The 17,824-nt window shown below is 42.7% G+C and overlaps 1 protein-coding gene across 5 annotated transcripts in view; it reads left to right on the top strand.

Annotated features, from left to right (window-relative positions):
- Window positions 1-3,116: 3,116 nt before the first annotated feature.
- The window catches only part of ICE1 (interactor of little elongation complex ELL subunit 1), a 39,248-nt gene continuing 24,540 nt past the window's right edge, over window positions 3,117-17,824 (top strand). For 4 of the 5 annotated variants that reach the window (XR_005103645.1, XM_037383322.1, XM_037383321.1 and 1 more), the window contains exons 1-10: window positions 3,117-3,256; window positions 4,077-4,135; window positions 5,671-5,705; window positions 6,131-6,149; window positions 6,935-7,046; window positions 8,033-8,109; window positions 14,617-14,654; window positions 16,544-16,626; window positions 16,894-16,933; window positions 17,023-17,079. Coding sequence is in view for 4 of the 5 variants with exons in the window: in XM_037383322.1 (XP_037239219.1) it covers window positions 3,176-3,256; window positions 4,077-4,135; window positions 5,671-5,705; window positions 6,131-6,149; window positions 6,935-7,046; window positions 8,033-8,109; window positions 14,617-14,654; window positions 16,544-16,626; window positions 16,894-16,933; window positions 17,023-17,079 (601 nt within the window). In the remaining variant the exon portion in view is untranslated. Of the gene's footprint in view, window positions 3,257-3,287; window positions 3,500-4,076; window positions 4,136-5,670; window positions 5,706-6,130; window positions 6,150-6,934; window positions 7,047-8,032; window positions 8,110-14,616; window positions 14,655-16,543; window positions 16,627-16,893; window positions 16,934-17,022; window positions 17,080-17,824 lie in introns of those variants that run through there. The other variant, XM_037383323.1, reaches the window with a different exon arrangement.

Raw genomic sequence — 17,824 nt, 5'->3', positions numbered from 1 at the left:
ACTTGAGATATAATGGACCAAAACTTTGAAACTCCAAGACCTTCCATCTGTCGTCTTCTTGGCCTAATCAAGTTAAGTGCAATTAAAAATCCCCAAACATATAGTTTACAATTATTTCATACTCTTTGTTTTAAATTTTAAAATCTCTTTATTTTCGAAGAAATGGTTGTAACAACTTGTCTATGTAGGGTATGTTAAAACAGAGCTTTAAAGTATTTTCTTGTCAAGGAATGGGAACTTAACATAAAAAATAAAATGGCAATTTTTCCTAAGTTTACTTGCCTAGTTCTGCATGTATTCAGAGCCTGAAGCATTGAAACTTATGAGCTTTTATAGAAGAAGTAAAAACAACTAGAAAATTTGGGTGTCTTCAATGTTAAAACAGAATTATGATAACATTTTCACTTAGGCACAAATAGTCACAAGAAACACTGCACTCTTCTGAAAGCATCTTACCTATTCACTTCTTTTTTGAGAAAGCATGGTTTCTTTCTGTAGAACCCTGCCCTTAAATATCTCACCTAATAAAGTGCCCTGTTACCTGACCTAACCATGGCCCCAAACTCCCAAATCTAAACCAAGTAGCCCTCAGCTCCATTCCCTAGGAAGGGCACTTCACATGGGAAATTTACTCCCTGCAGAGGGAGTGATTCATTCCACTGACACTGTCATTTAAACTCTATCCTGCTCTAATAAGTATTTTGTTATATTGTAAAGCACTCAAAATAGAAAGACTGAGAAAGCCTGAAATAACTCTATTTGATCAGAGCACTTACAAGTTTCAATGTCTTCATCAACATCCAGTTAACTTTGCAGCTGTACACACTACTGTTAGTGAGAAGGAAGACTGAACATGGCTCCCCAGATCTAGAGATGAATAGGGACTCCCCTGGGGAATACGTACAAACTGCTACAAAGGAATGAGTGAAAAAAAAATCTGAAGTACCTGGATAAACTGTGAGCGAGAGAAAGTTTCAGATAGACTAGAAGTTGTGGAACCAGCAGCAACATTACAAAGAGTAAATAAAGAGTAAATTTAATACTTTAGATTAATTTATAAATTAATAAAAGTTATAAATTATATATAGTAATGTATACAAAAATATGAAATTAATAAAAATAAAAAAGTTAGTAACTTAAAAATAAATTTTAAAAGTCCAACAGCATGAGCTGAATAGAAAAGAAAACACAACCAAAACAAAACCCACAGGCTAAATCACACACTGTGCAACCATCTATCCTGTGTGCTAGATAGTGAATGATTGCTTTGGAGATAATGCGATGGGATCGTGCCTCGACAGTAACGCTGTTCCACAGGCAGGCTCGTTGCCTGGTGTGCAGCACCAATTTACACACCAACTTGAGGTATTCTATTCTTTTATTCTAGTTTGCACAAAGGAGGGAGCCAGGTGGTTACCCACAAATTCTTAGCTCCCTTATTGCCACACCTTTACACTGTTTATAGGTTTCAACAAAGCCATCAGCCTTCATTGGTTACAAGTTAACACAACTCTTGCATTACTTAAAAATCATTTTCCTATTTGTTAAGCAATTCTCCCACTTCCTATGTGAATTATCCCACATGCTCAATCTCCACTTCCTTTTGAATCAGGGAGTTTCTTGAGCTGGTGGTCGCAATGTCCCCCTGCCAGAATAACCCTTTCCCTACTTTTGCTGAGCCCATTGCTTGTGACGGGCTTCCTACCAGCCCATCGATCACGTGGAGGTGCTTCCTTTGGAAAGTTCCTTTTCTGAACAAAAGCATTTGCAGAGCTTAAGGAAGTGCTTAACAGGCTGCCCAAAGTGCTTGTAACCTGAATTAACCCTTAATAACTCATTCGCTCTAATTTGCCTTAAAGTCAAACCATTACCGAAAAGCATAGCCAGAAAAAACTCCAAACCAAATGATGGCTTAGAAAGCCAACAGGGGTTGATCGCAGAGCTGGGTGCACGGGGGTTTTTCCCTCCTACCATGCACACCAAGCTACTCGAGGGCACACATTATATACAGGAGAGCACTTGCATATTCATAGTGCATTAAATATTCACTTTCATTCACACACAGGACTGGCTACAAGTTTCTCACTTCTAATGCAAATTAGCGCGCACCCTCAGACAGCACTAGGGGAGGTTTTTTACCAACTCCACATGCTCCCCAAGCGGGGGTTTGCCCTCTTTCAGGGGCGCTATTTGAGTTGGAGGTCACGATCTCCCATTACCACAATTGCCTTTGTCCTACTTTCAACTAATTTTCTGTGGGTTGCAACACCTTATCAGCTTGTCCCCTCTTGGGGCCAGAACTTTCTCCCTTGGAGGCTTCTTTCTGCATAATTTAGGTAACGATAACGGTGTGCTTCTCCCGATCTGTTCTTTGTTTCCCAAGGCTGCCTGCCTTGACTGGAAGTCCCTTCGTTCATCAGTTTTGATGCCTTGAGAGGAGAGGGTGGGTCAGCTTCACCTAAACCTTGTGCACATGCTCGTGTAACATAAGAGTTAAACACCAAACCAGGGTTCGGGAATCCGGGAGTTGGGGCAACAAAAGTGCTATTCATTGTTATTAATCATGCGACATCAGTCACCCAGCGTCAGCAGCTGTCCCCTCAACTGCCGTTCCTCCGGCGCCGCAGGCACGGCCCAGCGGCGGCAGCCCGCTCCCAGCCCGCCGTCTGCAGGGCCGCTCCGTGCCAGCGGCACAGGCGGGCAGCCATGGCGGTGACATGCGATGCTAAATATTGCCCTGGGAAAATCTCTTTAGGAATGCTTCGGTGAAAAGAAAACCTCCCGTGCGATGTGGCCCCAGGGAGCGGGCACGCCTCCAAGTGAAGAACCGCCTCTGGGCTGTCAGGTAGAGGCGCTACCCCGGCCTGCGCCTGCGCCACGGCCGCCCTGCGCCCGCAGAAGTGCCCGCGCATAAAAAGAAAATAATAATAGTCCTAATGGAAGAGCGCGGCACAGCGGGAGCACTCGCTCCCTGCAGTGGGCCGCGGCGGCGTTCACCGGGCGCTGGGCCTCTGCACAGAGCGCCTCTCGCCGCCTTCCCCGCTGCCGCTTGTCAGGCGGCGGCGTGGCCGCCCGCGCGGAGGGGCCCTTCCTGAGGCGGCGGCGCGGCGCGGCGGGGCCGGGCGGCGGGACGCGTGCGCTGCGCTGCGCACTGCCCGGCGGCGGGGCCGGCACTATGATGCCTGGAGAGACACCGCCGCCGCCGGCCGGGACTGCAGCCGCCGCGGCCTGCGCGAACTGCGGTGTTCTCCAGCAGGTAGCGGCGGGCCGCCGCCCCTTGGCGCCGGAGCGCCTGCCCGAGGCGGGGTGTCGGCTTAAGGACGCGGCCGTGGGGCTCCGCCGGGTCGCTGCGAGGGGGGGGAGCGCTGGGTGCCGCCGCCGGCGCGGCGGGAGGCTGGATAGCGAACGCGGCAGGCAGGCTCTGTGAAGGCAGCGGTCAGCTTTAGCCGGCGGAGTCTCCGCGGCGTGGCTAGAGCGATCGGCCAGTGCGCTGGTGGGCGTATCCTTTCGCACCGGCTTCGGCGCCGGGGAAGAAGCGTCTGGGGGCCGCCTGCCCCCGGCGCCCTTGGGCGAGCAGAGGGTTCTGTAGCGCAAGGCTGGGGCCCTGCCCGTGTCCCGGTTCCCCGCCGGTGCCCGTGTCCCCTTCCACTGCGGGGCAGGCCCTTGCTGGCAGCTTGCAGGAGTGTGTTTAGCATGAGTATGGATTGAGAGCCCGGAAAACCTGCGCTAGGTGCCGTTTATCGGTAACGCTCTGCCAAAGCTTAATTTGATTTTGCGGAAAAAAAAGTTATGGGGATTTTAGTATATGAGCTACTGCTGAGTCGAAGTTTAAATAGTTTTTGTGGTAAAGCCTCGTATAAGTACACATACTTCCTTGTGGAGCCTGCATTTTCTGTATGTATTTGTATGAATATATTTGTGGTGAGTTAATGACTTGTTCACTAAGAGAACGGAACAAAAGGAGACAGGTTATTGTGTTGCGTAGAACACCAGCAGTTTAGGATTTTTTTTATGGTGTATATAGTATTGAGTTTTGGGGTGAAACTTCTTTACCAACTTGAGACTCTTCCTTACAGAATATAAATGAATATGTAGCCGCATTAATTGCACTGAAGCAAAAAATGATTGATGGAGAGTAAGTACAATTGTACCCGTGTTTGGGGTTTGGTTGTTTTTTTTCTTTGGTTGATTAGTTTGCTTTTTATTGCTCTTAAAGCAATGCAGCAAATATGCCCTGTGGGATATAGATATTTGTTAATGCACAAAACTAAATAATTCTCAAAATGAAAGTAATTTCTTCATGAACAGGCCCTAAATCCAGACTTTTTGCCCTAAATGTAGTAAAACCGGGCTATTTTCTATAGCTATAGTAGCTTATATATACACTAGAAGAAGCAGCTTTTGGAAGAGACTTCATTTTATCTGTTGTGAAGAATACAGTATGAGAACTAAAAGTTGAGCACAGGTGTATACAAACCTTTCCAACAGAATTTAGTCTGAGCATTACAATGTGAAATGCTGTTGAGATTAAATACCAGAATGCGAAAAGTGATGTTAAACATCAGTCAGAACAATAAAATTCTCATGGTTTGCTTTCTTTTCTGTAATTGCTTCCACTTCTCAAGAGCCATCAACATATGCTTGTATGGAGATATGTTACATACACCTCCACGCTATGGCCTAATAGCCTTACTTTGTCTCCTAATTATAATGGTTTATTTCTCAGCATCCTTTCCTGCATATGTGTCAATCTGGCTTTAGTGAATCTAAATTCCAGTCCTGCATTCTGGTTTCCAAAAAGTATTTACAAGAGCCCTCACTGTCTTAACTGGGACCCTTTTCTTCAAAGCTCCTTTACTCTGTGTCCATAGGTTCTGCTTTTCCTGCCTCCAAACTTTGGGTCCCTCTTCTGTCTGCCAGTGCATACATTTCTTGTGGGAATTACCTCTCCAACTACTTGCATGCAGCTCAGCCCTTCTTTTTTGCCTTACTTGATTACTCTGAAGTGTCACAAGATAAAGTAACACAGCCCTCTGTATTGCCCTAATGTCACAGTATTTCTCTTTCTTGCCCTTTCTCTTCTCCGTTCTTAAAAATCATAACACTTGAGGAGCGACTAACTTTCCTTGGTCCTGTCTTGTGGCCCACTGTGCACCTTGGATCAGAATAAGTATTACCCTCTTAGGGCTGTTAGGAGAATAGTGTAAAGATTAAAGCCTTTTAGGGTTTTTTGAACTAATTTTCTTACATTTATGTGTATTCTTTCCTAAGGAAACATCCTTTTAAGTTTGGGAACTAGGACGTGATTTTGTGCTTATATGTATATTTTTAGATTATATGTATATTATGTTCTTTACCTAAATAATGTTGTTGATTTTTGTTGGTGTGTTTTGTTTTTGTTTTTTTTTTTTGTAGTTGCAAATAGTTAATGGCTATGAATTCATGTAATTGCTAGTTGTTTTTTGGGGTTTGTTTATTTATTTTAAAGCCGCCTGATTTGGGGTTTGAATGACTTAATTAAACAAAGAGTTATATTGACTACTATCAGAAAATGCAAACCAATCTTACACTTTCTGTATTTATCTATAAAGCAAAGGGAAAGGTATTCTAAGACCTGATCATCAAAATCAAGTTAGAAAATTAGTAATGTCTTTTTTTTTTTCCTTGCAGTCGTTTGCTGACAGAGTATCAACAGAAATGCACTGATATCCTTTTCTGTTAGTGTTCTTAAAGAATTAGTATAAGAGGGCTTGAAGCTTTTTGTTTAATGCTTAAGTTAAGAGATGATGCCTCTAGTAAGGAACAGACTGGATAGGCTTTGTAAAGAAAATAGGACTTAGGTATTAAAACTATCCACTTAAGATCCAGCTGCATCTGGTATATGTCTTAATATGGACTACCTGAGATCTGCATTGCTGAGAATGATTCAAGTTATTTTCATGTAACAGAAGAAGCCCTCTCTGCTTATTCATTTCAAATGTATTGAAATGTTTTGATTAAACAGTTCTGCAAGGCCTGTGTTTTTTGGGTGGAAGTGTTTATTGGATGTTTCTTTGTGAGTGGCAATTGGATTGAAGTATACTTAATGTTTGATAAACTGTTTTTGATTTCTACCTTAACAAGAGATTACAGCTTCAATTTGCTGAACGGTATGTTTGATTTAAACTGTTAACTAAAGATGCTATGTTCTCTGTGTCTTGGGCAGTTTAGGAGTCTGACATTGTAACAGCAACAGCCCTAGGCTGAGCTTTTAATATGGTCCTTTCTTTTACCATGCTTCCTAGGCCATAGGTAGCAAAGGTACCCTTGATGAGGAGAGAAATCTGTCTTCCTTCTGCAATACCTCTGTGAAATTCTTTCCTGGTCCTGTCTTACGTAAGAGTCTAAAGTGACCAAGTAGAAATGCAGAGCTCATCTTCTGGTGGTGGTTAAATGTGAGCGTATTCGGGGCAGCCATATTTGTATGAAGCATTTTGCCTTTGAGTAATGGCTGTGTGCCCTTGCTTACTCGGCTTAATTATAGAGGAAGAGGCATCATATAATCTTTATGGAGTCCAGCCTCCCTGCTGAAAAATCCAGCAGTTGGACTCTGCTCTTATTTCACAGTGCTACCTATGTAGAGACGCTTATTCTGGCACTTCAGTGTAGGCAGCAGGGCAGCGCTTCTTGTCTGGCACATGCCATCTGCTTGCATCTAGCTGCAGGCTCAGTTTAATGTTTTTAAATCAGATCTTGAATTTTCTTTGAATGTCATATGTTGGATGGAAAAATGAGAACGTTTAGACTCTTAAAAGCCTTTGGGTATCTATCAAGTAACTTTTCCATTGGGAAGAGCAAAATACTGAAGGCACTTGCCTGAAGGATCAGAACATTGAGTTCGAAAGCACCCGTGTTTTTTGGCAACTTCTCCCCCCAATTACATTTCCTGTTTCAGAGAGATCTCTGCTCTTCGTTGCCAAGTGGAGCAGATGCTACAGAAAATCCTGCCTCTGGAAAAATGCCAGGAAGAGTTGGGTTCCTTGAAAGCAGAGTTGGAAGAGAAAAAGGTGGGCTTGTTAAAAAGGTTTAAATAACTTGAACTTTTTCTGCTGAAGGAACTTTATGTATTTAATGCTCATTTTAATGAAGTAGGCTTTAATGAGCCCAGTTATTTCCAGCTCATTGGGACAGGCAGCTCTGGTTTTAGGTGAAATTAATTAAATGGCAGCAGGTTTCAGATAGGCAAAAAGTTCAGGCTTTTGTAGTTCCTATGATTTTTGTGATCAGATTACTTGAATTTTATTTCCTTATTTAGGAAGGAAGGACATACTTTAAAATTCCTTTGGTTTTCTCTTATTACATTACTAAACTCTATAACTTTTATTATTAAAAAGATGTAAAGAGGGTCTGTGCAGAACAGGATTTTACTTCTGTTACGGTTTTCAACATGTGCTTCTACATTATTAGCTACTTGAGTTTATTCCCAATTTCTCTCTGGTCCCTTAGCTGAGATTTAGTCTACAGAAGAAGAACTTTTGACTATTCAAATTGCCTAAATATATGTATTTTCTAGACATTACTATTATTTCTGTAAAAAAAACCCCAAACCTCACTCTCTTTCTTGTATTTTTTTCAAGCCAGTGTATGGTAGGATATCAACCTTTGTCTTATCACTGTACCTGTTTTTTTCTTCTTAGAACTGTTTTTTAAATCTTCTCTGTGAGCGTTAGCTGGTGTCCTGATGGCACTTTTTCAGAAAAAGCAGGATTTGTATGTATCATGTATACTAGTTGTACTTTTGACTTCAGCTTTGCGTTCCTATCCAGACAGGTGTTGGAGGCACATACTCAAAAGACAGATACAGATTTATTTGCTTTTTACAACTTTTCCCTTTAAAGAAGAATAACCTGACTTTTATAACTTGTTTTCTCACTGAATATACTTCTTTGGCTATGCACTGTTTTCATTAGAGTAGGTAAAGTGGGTACCTTCTTTTTTCTTTTTGTTTGCATTCAGTAAGGAGCTATTTTAACTGTGCTTTCCTTCTCCACAGAGTTCTCTGAAGATTTATCGGGAGAGTCAACTAGAATATGTTAAAATTAAAGAAGAAATAGTAAACAGTGATGCTGTGTGAGTGATGCTTCTTTTACTACAACCTTTCTTCTCCCAGTTCCAGAACTTGGTCTTGTACTTTACCTAGATATGCTTTCCATTTTGCTAAAATTTTTATGCTTATGGGTTCTTAGAACAGGCAGCTGGTGGAAGAATGGTCTTAAATTTTGTAGCAAACACTCTGGAAGGTAATAGTAGTTTAATTATTATCCTGTCTTGAAGTGGCTTTTGGTGGTTCTTTAGTGAAGGTTTTTAAGAACAGGATTAGACTGGAGAAGAAACTATAGTTTCTCCAGTTTTAAGTGGTTCTTAGTTTTGGCTTTTTGTTATTGCTGTCCATTTCTGTTTTGCTGGTAAGTCTGTGGGGCCAATGTGAAGATGATAGTGCCAAAGTGATCTGCAGTTAAAATCAGTCCTTAAAATAATCAGTTTTAAAGAAACAGCTCAGCAAGCCTGGAAGTATGCACCATGTTTGGAAATGGGCAGGATGGATTTGGCACTGAAAATGCAGGAGCCATTTTTGCTGCCATAGTACAGAATGTTGTGAAGCTGTGGCTTGATAACTCCCAAAGCCTGTTCTTCCAGTAACCAGCCACTTAAAGGCTTCCTTGCCTGGAGCATGTGTGTGTTATGTCTTACAGCTCTTGATGGACTCTTGAATGAATTTGTCTAATTGCTTTTTAACTCTGTTATGCTCTTAGCCTCTAAATCACCTTTATCGGGGAACTGTAACTTCTTGGTATTGCATGGAAAGGTATTTAGGCTCTCGAGAGAACCAGCTAATATACAGCTGGGTGTTGTGAGTTTGTAACTCTGGTTATTTTTCTGTGTATATCACTTTGCATTTATCATCACCGGTGATTGCTCTCTAGTTGCTTGGAATTCTAAGACCTTTCTGCAGGTTTTTGTAGTCAGCTTTTACTTCTAATGTGTTCCAGCACACAACCCAGTGGATGACACCTTCTTTCCTTCCTTCCTTGTGAATTGGCTATAATTTTTAACTTTGACATTCCTAAGCTATTTTGGTGTTACTAGCAGGTTGAGGGAGGTGATTGTTCCCCTCTACCCAGCACTGGTGAGGTCATACCTAGAGTACTGTGTCCATTTCTGGGCTGCTCCATATAAGAGAGAGATGGGCGGCATACTGGAGAGTGTCCAGTGAAGGGCCATGGAGATGATCAAGGGGCTGAAGCATCTCTCAAATACCATAGTATCTTTGCATGACTTTTGAAACATAGTGGTCCTCACAAGCACAGCAGCAAGCCACTATTATCCAAAAGACTGTACAAGCAGACCAGCATTGTTGTCACTTCTGCCAGACTGCACTTATTTCACGTATAGGTACTCTTGTGTGCTGTGAGCTTAAAGAAATTTTTAGCAGATCATCCTGAGAGCATCAGGGAGCAGCTACCCCATGGCTAACGGCATCGTGAGGGAACTGGCCACCTTAATGTGCTGGCAATATACAATGTGTGTCAATGTAGATACATCGCCTGTCTCCTATCTGTCACTCATATCTCAAAGAAGGAGGAGCTGGGGATCTACAGGTTGTCAGCCTCGCCTCAGTCCCTGGGGGAGTGATGGGGCAGCTCACCCTGGAACACACTTCCCGATACAGGAAGGACAAGAAACTCCTCAGGAGGACAGCGTGGCTTCACCAACTTGATAGGCTTCTGTGATGAGGTGTCACACCTGGTAGATGAGGGGAGAGCAGTGGCTAGGGTCTGCTGGACCTTCAGTAAGGGCTGGGACACTGTGTCCTACTTGCCTCAGGCCCCCGAGCTATTGCTGCAGGGGCTGGATGAGCAGACAGTGAGGTGGATTGAAAACTGCCTCAATGGCCGGGACCGAAGGGTGCTGAGTGGCGCAGAGTCTGGCTAGAGGCCGGTAACTAGCAGTGTACCCTGGCGGGAGAGGAGGAGGGCTGTACACTGCAACCAGTCAGGTTTAACATCTCCATTAGCTATCTGCACAACGGGACAGAAGGCACCCGCAGCGAGTTTGCCCATGATGAAGTTGGGAGGGGTGGCTGGTGGGCCAGAGGGGCACGTTGCCACCCAGCGTGAGCTTGACAGGCTGGAGAAATGGGCTGACAGAAACCTGGGGAGGTTCAGCGAGGAGAAGTGCAAAGTCCCGCCCCCGGCGAGGAACAACCCCACGCACCAGTGTGTGCTGGGGGCCACCCAGCTGGGAAGCAGTGTGGCAGAAAAGGACCTGGGGGTCCTGGTGGACGCCAGGTTGAACATGAGCCAGCGATGCGCACTTGCAGCAGAGGAGCCTACCAGTATCCCTGGAGTCCTGTGTCCAGGTCTGGGCTCCCCAGTAGAAGAGAGAAATGAGCATACTGGGGTGAGTCCAGTGAAGGGCCACAAAGATGATGAAGGGACTGGAGCGTGTCTCCATTGAGGAAAGGCTGAGCGTGCTGGGACTGTTCAGGCCGGAGAAGAGAAGGCTCAGGGCTGCTGCTACCCATGGCTAGGAACAGCTGAAGGGAGGGTGCAAAGGGGACGGAGCCAGGCTGTGTTCAGTGGCGCCCAGTGCCAGGACCAGCGGCAGCGGGAACACACAGGAGGTTCCCTCTGAACATCAGGAAACACTCCCTTTGCTGCAAGGGTGACCGAGCGCTGGCACAGGTTGCCCAAGGAGATTGTGGAGTCTCCACCCTCGGAGACAACTCAGAAACTGTCCAGGCATGGTCCAGGGCAACTGGCTCTAGATGGCCCTGCCTGAGCAGCGTGGGTTGGACAAGATGACTTCCAGAGGTCCCTTCCGACCTCAGCCGTTCTGTGATGCTACCGTTACTTTGTACATCTTTGAGGTGAATTTAAGCGTGAGGTCACAAGAGTTTGGTAATAGAGCTGAGCTTCTTCAGAAGCAGAATTGTATTGAATCATTGATAAAAATGAATGTTAATCTACAGTTACTGTAAAATAATTTAGGTCAAAAATTATCTCTCAGGTCCTTTGGTCCAGTCTGCCATTCGGAGCCAGCGTCAAAAGTAGGTTGCTCAGCACCCTGTCTCGTTGAGTTCTGGGTATTTACAAGGATGGCAAATCCCCATCTCTGAGCTTACAAGCAGTGTGGTAACTTGAGACAAATGTGCATCGTCCCCTGTGAAGAAGGTTTTAGGTATGAAATCGCTCCTGCAGACAAACTTTGAAAGAAGTACTCAAAAATAGACTGTTCCAGATGTAAGGGTGCTCATTATAATTAAAAGATCACATGCTCTCTAAGGATGAAATAAATATGGGACACAACTGTTGTTTCTATTTGTATTTTTCAACTTTTGTGTATTACAAATACAAGCACATGGTGCTTTTTGTAGTTTGGGTAGAGTATAATATTGTATGTATTCTGCTTCTGAATGCAACATCTGTTAGCATAGCTTTCTGCCAGCTGCAGTTGTGCACGCATCTTAAAGCCCAGATAGGAGCTTGACTTGTGTAGTGTAGGAGGAGTTCTGTCCAAATGCGTCATCTACAAACCTTGCTATTTTGTGAATTACAGGATTTAACATCTACCTCTTTCTTAATGTAATTGTGTGTATTGATGGAATCAGCATACTACTGCACCTGTAAAAGTAACTGTTTTGTCTGTCTGATATTTTCATTGCAGCGATAAATGTTGGCATTTATTGGCTGTCTGGTTGTTCAGATTTATAGTTGTTTGTATCATGGAATTTCAATCTTGAGCTGAAAGGGACCTGTAAGGATCATTGAGCCCTGCTCCTTGCAGGACTATCTAAAACCAAGCCATATGACTAAGAGCATCATTCAGCTGTTCAGGAAGCTCTGTTAGGCTCCCAAGGGAAGAGGGGGAAGAGGGACCGACCAGCCTCTCAGTGGCTTTTCCCTAATGTCCAGTCTGAACTTCCCCTGATGCCACTTAATTCCATTTCCTTGTGTCCTGTTGCTGGTCACAGAGGAGATCGGCACCTCTCTCTCCGCTGCCCCTTTCAGAAAGTTGTAGCCTGTGATGAGGTCATCCCTCAGCCTTCTCTTCTCCAAGCTCAACAAGCCAAGTGACCTCAGGTGCTCCTCAGAAGTCCTGCCCTCAAAGCCTTTCACCATCTTGGTTGCCCTTCTCTGGACACAGTTGTAATAGTTTGATGTCCTTATACTGAGGTGTCCAAAACTGCACGCAGTACTTGAGGTGGGGCTGCACGAGTGCAGTGGGACAGTCCCCTCTTATTGCTGTGCTTGATGCGCCCCAGGATGTGGTTGCCCCTTTTGGCTGCCTTACCTGACTCATAGTCAACTTGCCACTGACCCAAACCCTGACATCTCTTTCCACAGGGCTGCTCTCCAGCCTGTCATCCCCCAATTTGTACAACATAACCAGGATTATCCTGTCACAGGTGGAGAATCTGGCACTTGCTCCCTGTGGTTGGTGATTGCACAGCTCTTTAGTCTATCCAGATCTCTCTGTAAGGCCTCTCTGCTCTCAAGAGAGTCTGCAACTCCTAATTTCATGTCATTGGTGAACTTAATGTACGCATTTGAGTCCTGTGTCTAGATTATTCACTGGCCCTTAAAATTGAGCCCTGGGGAACCCCACAGGTGACTGGCCACCAGCAGTACGTAACCCCATTTACTGTAACTCTTTGAGCGTGACCTGTCAGCCAGTTTCTTACCCAGTGTGTTACGGACTTGTCTAGCAACAGGACTTTCCCCTTGTGAACGCATGCAGGCTGTGATCAATGACTGCGTTGTCTCTCAAATGTTTTTCGGTAACTCCTAGAATAACCTTCTCCATAATTTTACCTGGCAATGGAGTTGAGACTAACAGACCTGTAATTACCAGGGTCTTCCTTCTTACCCTTCATGAAAACTGGGATGTTTGCCAGCTTCCAGTCAACTGGGACCTCTCCAGGCTCCCAAGACCATTGAAAAATAAGAGGAGAGAGGTCCTGTGATAACGTCAGCCAGTGTTTTTCGTACCCTGGAATGAATCCCGTCAGGCCCCATAGACTTACGTGCATCCAGCTGGACCAGCAAATCTTGAACAAGTTCACAGTTGGCTGGGAGTTTTATCGTCCGCCCAGTCACGGTCTTCCGACACAAGGATCCAGGGGGTCACGGGGCCTATCATCAATGTTAAAGACAGAGGTGAAGAATGCATTTTATTTAATTTAAATATCTCTGCTTTGTCTACGTCCTTATTTGTTAGGCGCCTGACCTCATCAAGTAATGGTCCAATGTTATCTCTTGTCCTCCTTTTGCTGTTAACATTTTAAGAAGCCCTTTTTGTTGTCCTTCAGAGTACTGCCCAGTTTGAACTCTAATTGAGCTTTGGCGGCATGAATCTTCTCCCTACAGTGGCAAACAACATCTTTGTAGTCCTGTCCTGTCACCTCTCCTTGCTTCCAGTGTCCATTGCAGATGCAGTACTTCTGTGCATTGGTCAGAAGATAATCTGCAGAGAAACAGGAGTTTGTTAACCTGCTACTTTTTGAAGGACACCCCCACCCCCTTTTTTGTTTTTTTATTCTGCAAAGCTATGTTATGAAGGTATTTTTCTGAAATTCTCACCTATGGCTTGACTGTGAAAACCATCATCTGAGTATAAAGTATGAACCTGTTCAGGCTGAGAAGGCCCAAGAGCATCCGTCTGTGACTTTATAGTATAAACACTTTGACTACTGAACATGCCAAAGGTGGTCAATCATTCTGTTTCTGATTGGGTTTTCAAATGTATTCCAGTTAATATCTAAATTCATGATTAAAGCTTGCACATCCAGAAAGGCTTAGGCTGCAAATCTCAATCCCATTATACAAGTTTTAATATGGGGAATGGATGAACACCTTTTCTTCATGAAAGTGATCATTGGTAGCTTGTGTTTGTCAGGACAGAGTCCTCTGGTTATCACAAGGGTTTAAAAACTTGATTCTGAGATACTGGGATTTAACAGAAGGAAAAATATATAAGTGTTTACTTTTTTTAAAATTTATTTTTCCAGTTCTGTTTATGTTTTATGTAAAAGGTAGGGTTGGAAATGCTGAAGTCAATATTGTTCAGAATGCATAATTTCTTTGTTTTGGTTTGGCTTTAGTTAAATACCTGGATATTCTGAACAAAAGGCTGTGGTATATAAGTGATCTTAAAGACTATTCCTGATTATCTCATTGCTTAGGTGTTGATTGAAAGCAAGGCTTAATTGTTATTAAGGAGTAAAACTAACCTGTCTGCATTACATCGTAGAAGTGCAGAAGCCAGTTTTCTCAGGCTGTGTTTGTAGCTCCCAAGTTGTAGCTGAAGATATGTTTATGTACCTGGATTAGTGGACTGACTCTTAAGGGCAAAGCCTGTCTCTGTAACAAGTACAGCTGTTTGTATGAGAGTGTCAGCAACATGCCACTGGTACAACTTCTTAACTTCAGGGACATGTTGGTCTCTCAGGTCCTGGGTGTAGGACGTGTGTTTTCTCTGAAATGGCTGGACTTTTTTTCCCCCCTTGCAACATAATTCTATACAAAAATGATGTATTAATGTCTTTTTTTCTTTCTTTCTTTTTTTTTTTAACAGGAGAAAGAAACTGGAAACAAAAGTGAAGAAACTTGAAGGTGACTTTCTATGTTCCATTACTGTGCTGTTGTCCTACTCCATCTCTTGCTTCATTTTTTATCAAAGAAGTAATTGCAACTTTTTGAGGCTCCAAGGTGCAAGGCAGGGCAGTGCTATGTGTGCTGCTTAGTCACTGAATTAAATCAGCCCTCCTGCAGAATGTTTTCTGTTGAGTATCTTAGGCACATGACATAAATTAAGCTGGAAGGGAACTTCTAGTCATTAAAATCTCAAAGGATGGAGTCTGCCCAGCCTGTACAGGCACCCTGATTCACTGCATGATTGTCTTCGTGATGAAAGAGCTTTTCCTTACAACCAGTTGGAAACTCTTGTTTCAATTTATGCCTGATGTCTCTTGTCCTCCCACCATGCACCACTGAATAGTCTTATTCCATATTCTTGATACCTCTTTGTAGGTGCAAGAAGGCCGTCCTTGGAGCCCTTTTAAGGTGGTTTTTTTGTTGGTTTTTTTTCCCCCTCTCAAGCTAAGTCTAGTTCAGCGAGCCTTTTTTCATAGGGCATGTGCTCCAGTGTTCTAATAACATCGGCAGGATTATTTTAGTCATGTTCATAATCGTATTTAAACATGTAGTGATCCTGACACGGTTTTCTGATTTTTAACTGTTCTGGCAATTGGGTTTTGGCTGGTTGGTTTTGTTTTTAAGTAGAGATAAAGCACGTGCCTCATGGCACTGTTTGCTTGTTTTGCTGGTAGAGGGTGGATGTGTGTAAAGCATTCTAATACTTAGCTTGCTGTACCGTCAGTTGACAAGGCAAATATTTTTATTCATGGCACACTTACGGCTGTGTTTACCACAGTTTAAAGTACGACAAACTAAGTGACTTGTTTCTTAGTGTTAGAACCCTCCCAAATCCTATTTTAAAGTACAGGTACAGGGTGTTTATTTTGATGAGCATCTTGGAGTTCCATTAGTGTAGCAGCGAGGTTTTTATACCCGCTTGCCTCCAAAAACTTGAATTCTGGCACAGCTAGAATAAAATACTGTGAGATAGTTTGCACTAGGTCCAATCTGAGTGACTAGTTTATCTGTTTTGTTCTTTCCTGTGTTCACTAATTATCCCAGACCCCGTATTTTAGCCTGGTATCTTTTGTCAATCTGAATTTTTCCCAGGATTGTTTTTTGGCCAGCTACCAAGCGAACTGCCTTTTTTATGCTCTTTCTTTTTATATGCTTTCTTCTGTGACGTGATCTGATCAGCAGGCAAGTTCCATTTCTTTTCTCTACTGCCTCTGCCTGTGTGTAAGTCACCAAGCTAATCTCTCAGGAGTTCTCTTAAGTATTTCTCTCACTTGAGAATTTCCCTAGGAACCTCACCATCAGTCCTCACTTACCTAGCCTGTACTTTATTCCCACACATCTGCACTGTTCCTAGTTGTCTGTTAGACATCAAGATATCACACACACATCAAGTGCTCTTCTCTGTTCATTAGTCTTGAGTGCTATCTACATCTTTCTAATGCAGTTGGCCAAGATGTTTTCATCTTTGAACCAGAGTCCTCTTTTAAATAAGAGAATAAAACACATGAAAAAAACATTATCCCTCATTCTTAATTTTTTTCCCTTTTTTCACTTGGTGTATATTGTTCTACAGTGCAGTATCATTACAATGTGACCCACTTTTCCTTCTCACAAGTAAGTGAGAAAAGTAATAAATGTATTTCAGTAGCTCAGAACAGTAATTATGCAGTGGAAGATGACATCCTTAAATTCATGAGGAGTTGTCTTAATGAGCCAAAATATAACTTCAACACTAGCTTTTTTTTTTCCCCCGGTAATTTGATTTACAAACTGCTGACCAACACTACTTAAATTAATTGTGTCTCGTATTGTAGTTTCTAACTTGAATTTTTGTTCTCTTTCTGAAGAGGCTGCAACAAAGCATACTCAGGACTTCAGACAACTGAAAACTGAAAAGAAGAGGCTTGAAAAGGAGCTAAAGAAGGCACAAGTAAGACTTTCCTGGTCTTTTGGATGAAACTTCTTTTAGTATTTCTGGAGGGGAAAAAAGGAAGCTACTAGGAACAGAGATACTGAAACAGTAAAATTACAGTTGATGGGGATATTGAGTAACTAAACATAGCAATTCACCTTAAGAGATGAAGATTTTCCAACTGAAGCACAACGTTTGGAACAGTTTAGATTTTATGGCAATTAAGACTAGACACTCTACAAACTATGTATGGCATGAAAGATTAAAATTGTTTTATTTCAACAGGGAAAACTTGATGGTGTACTTAAAGAGAAGTTCAGAAAAGGTAAGTGTTCACCTTTGATGGGCTTCAGATTTATATGTGATATTGTTCCATTCAAACATTTTCTTTCCCGCCTCTCCTCTTTTTAATAGTTAAGCATGCAGAGACCCAGAGTTCAAGTCAAGATCTTACAGCAGATATAGACAAAGGTAAGATTTTTTGCCAGACCATTCTCTGTGCCAGAACCAACCATTACGGATTTATTGCAACTCTTACTGAGTTACATCTTTGGAAACAGGATACTGACAGAAGCGCTGTAAGAGCAGATGTGGATGATACAAATAATTGAAGTCCTGATGAAGGACTAATGTAATAGATGACTATTGTCAGTTTTGCAGTAAGGAAAATACTTGGTTCATTAAAATTAATAGTCTACCCCATGCGTATGTGAAGTCAATTGATATGCAATTGTAAAACAGAATGCAAACACTGAGAAAAGTACAAACAATCCTGTTGTCTTTGAAGTTCATTGAAATTATCAAGGAAGCATGCAAGGCAAAAGACACAAGATAGGCATGTTATCTGCTGTAATTTCTGTTAGAGGCTTTGTAAATCAAGTGGAAGTCTAGGATGTATAGATGTTTCTTATCTTCGTGGCTTTTTTCCCTAATGATCTAAAATACCTGCTGCAAATTATCTTAATCTGTGTAATGCAGCAAACTCCTAAACTTCCTCTAAAGTGCTGAGACCAAACTTTTAAGCAAATTTATTTTTTGCATTTTTGCAGTCTTCTAAAATACTAGTATTGCTTTTGAATTTTTTTGAAATTCTGAAGGCAGTTTTCAGGCAGAAGAACTTCCCTCTTTTATTTCTTGCTTGTAATATTTGTATATGAAGTTTGTTGCCAAAATTAAACCTTTCTGAAAAAGGTAGACCATGTCAGTTCTTGTGTGT

Source organism: Falco rusticolus, chromosome 4 (assembly GCF_015220075.1).
Source record: "Falco rusticolus isolate bFalRus1 chromosome 4, bFalRus1.pri, whole genome shotgun sequence".
In the NCBI taxonomy this organism is placed as follows: Eukaryota; Metazoa; Chordata; class Aves; order Falconiformes; family Falconidae; genus Falco; species Falco rusticolus.
Note: the sequence above shows the minus strand (reverse complement) of the source record. Positions and strands in the feature narration are given on the sequence as shown.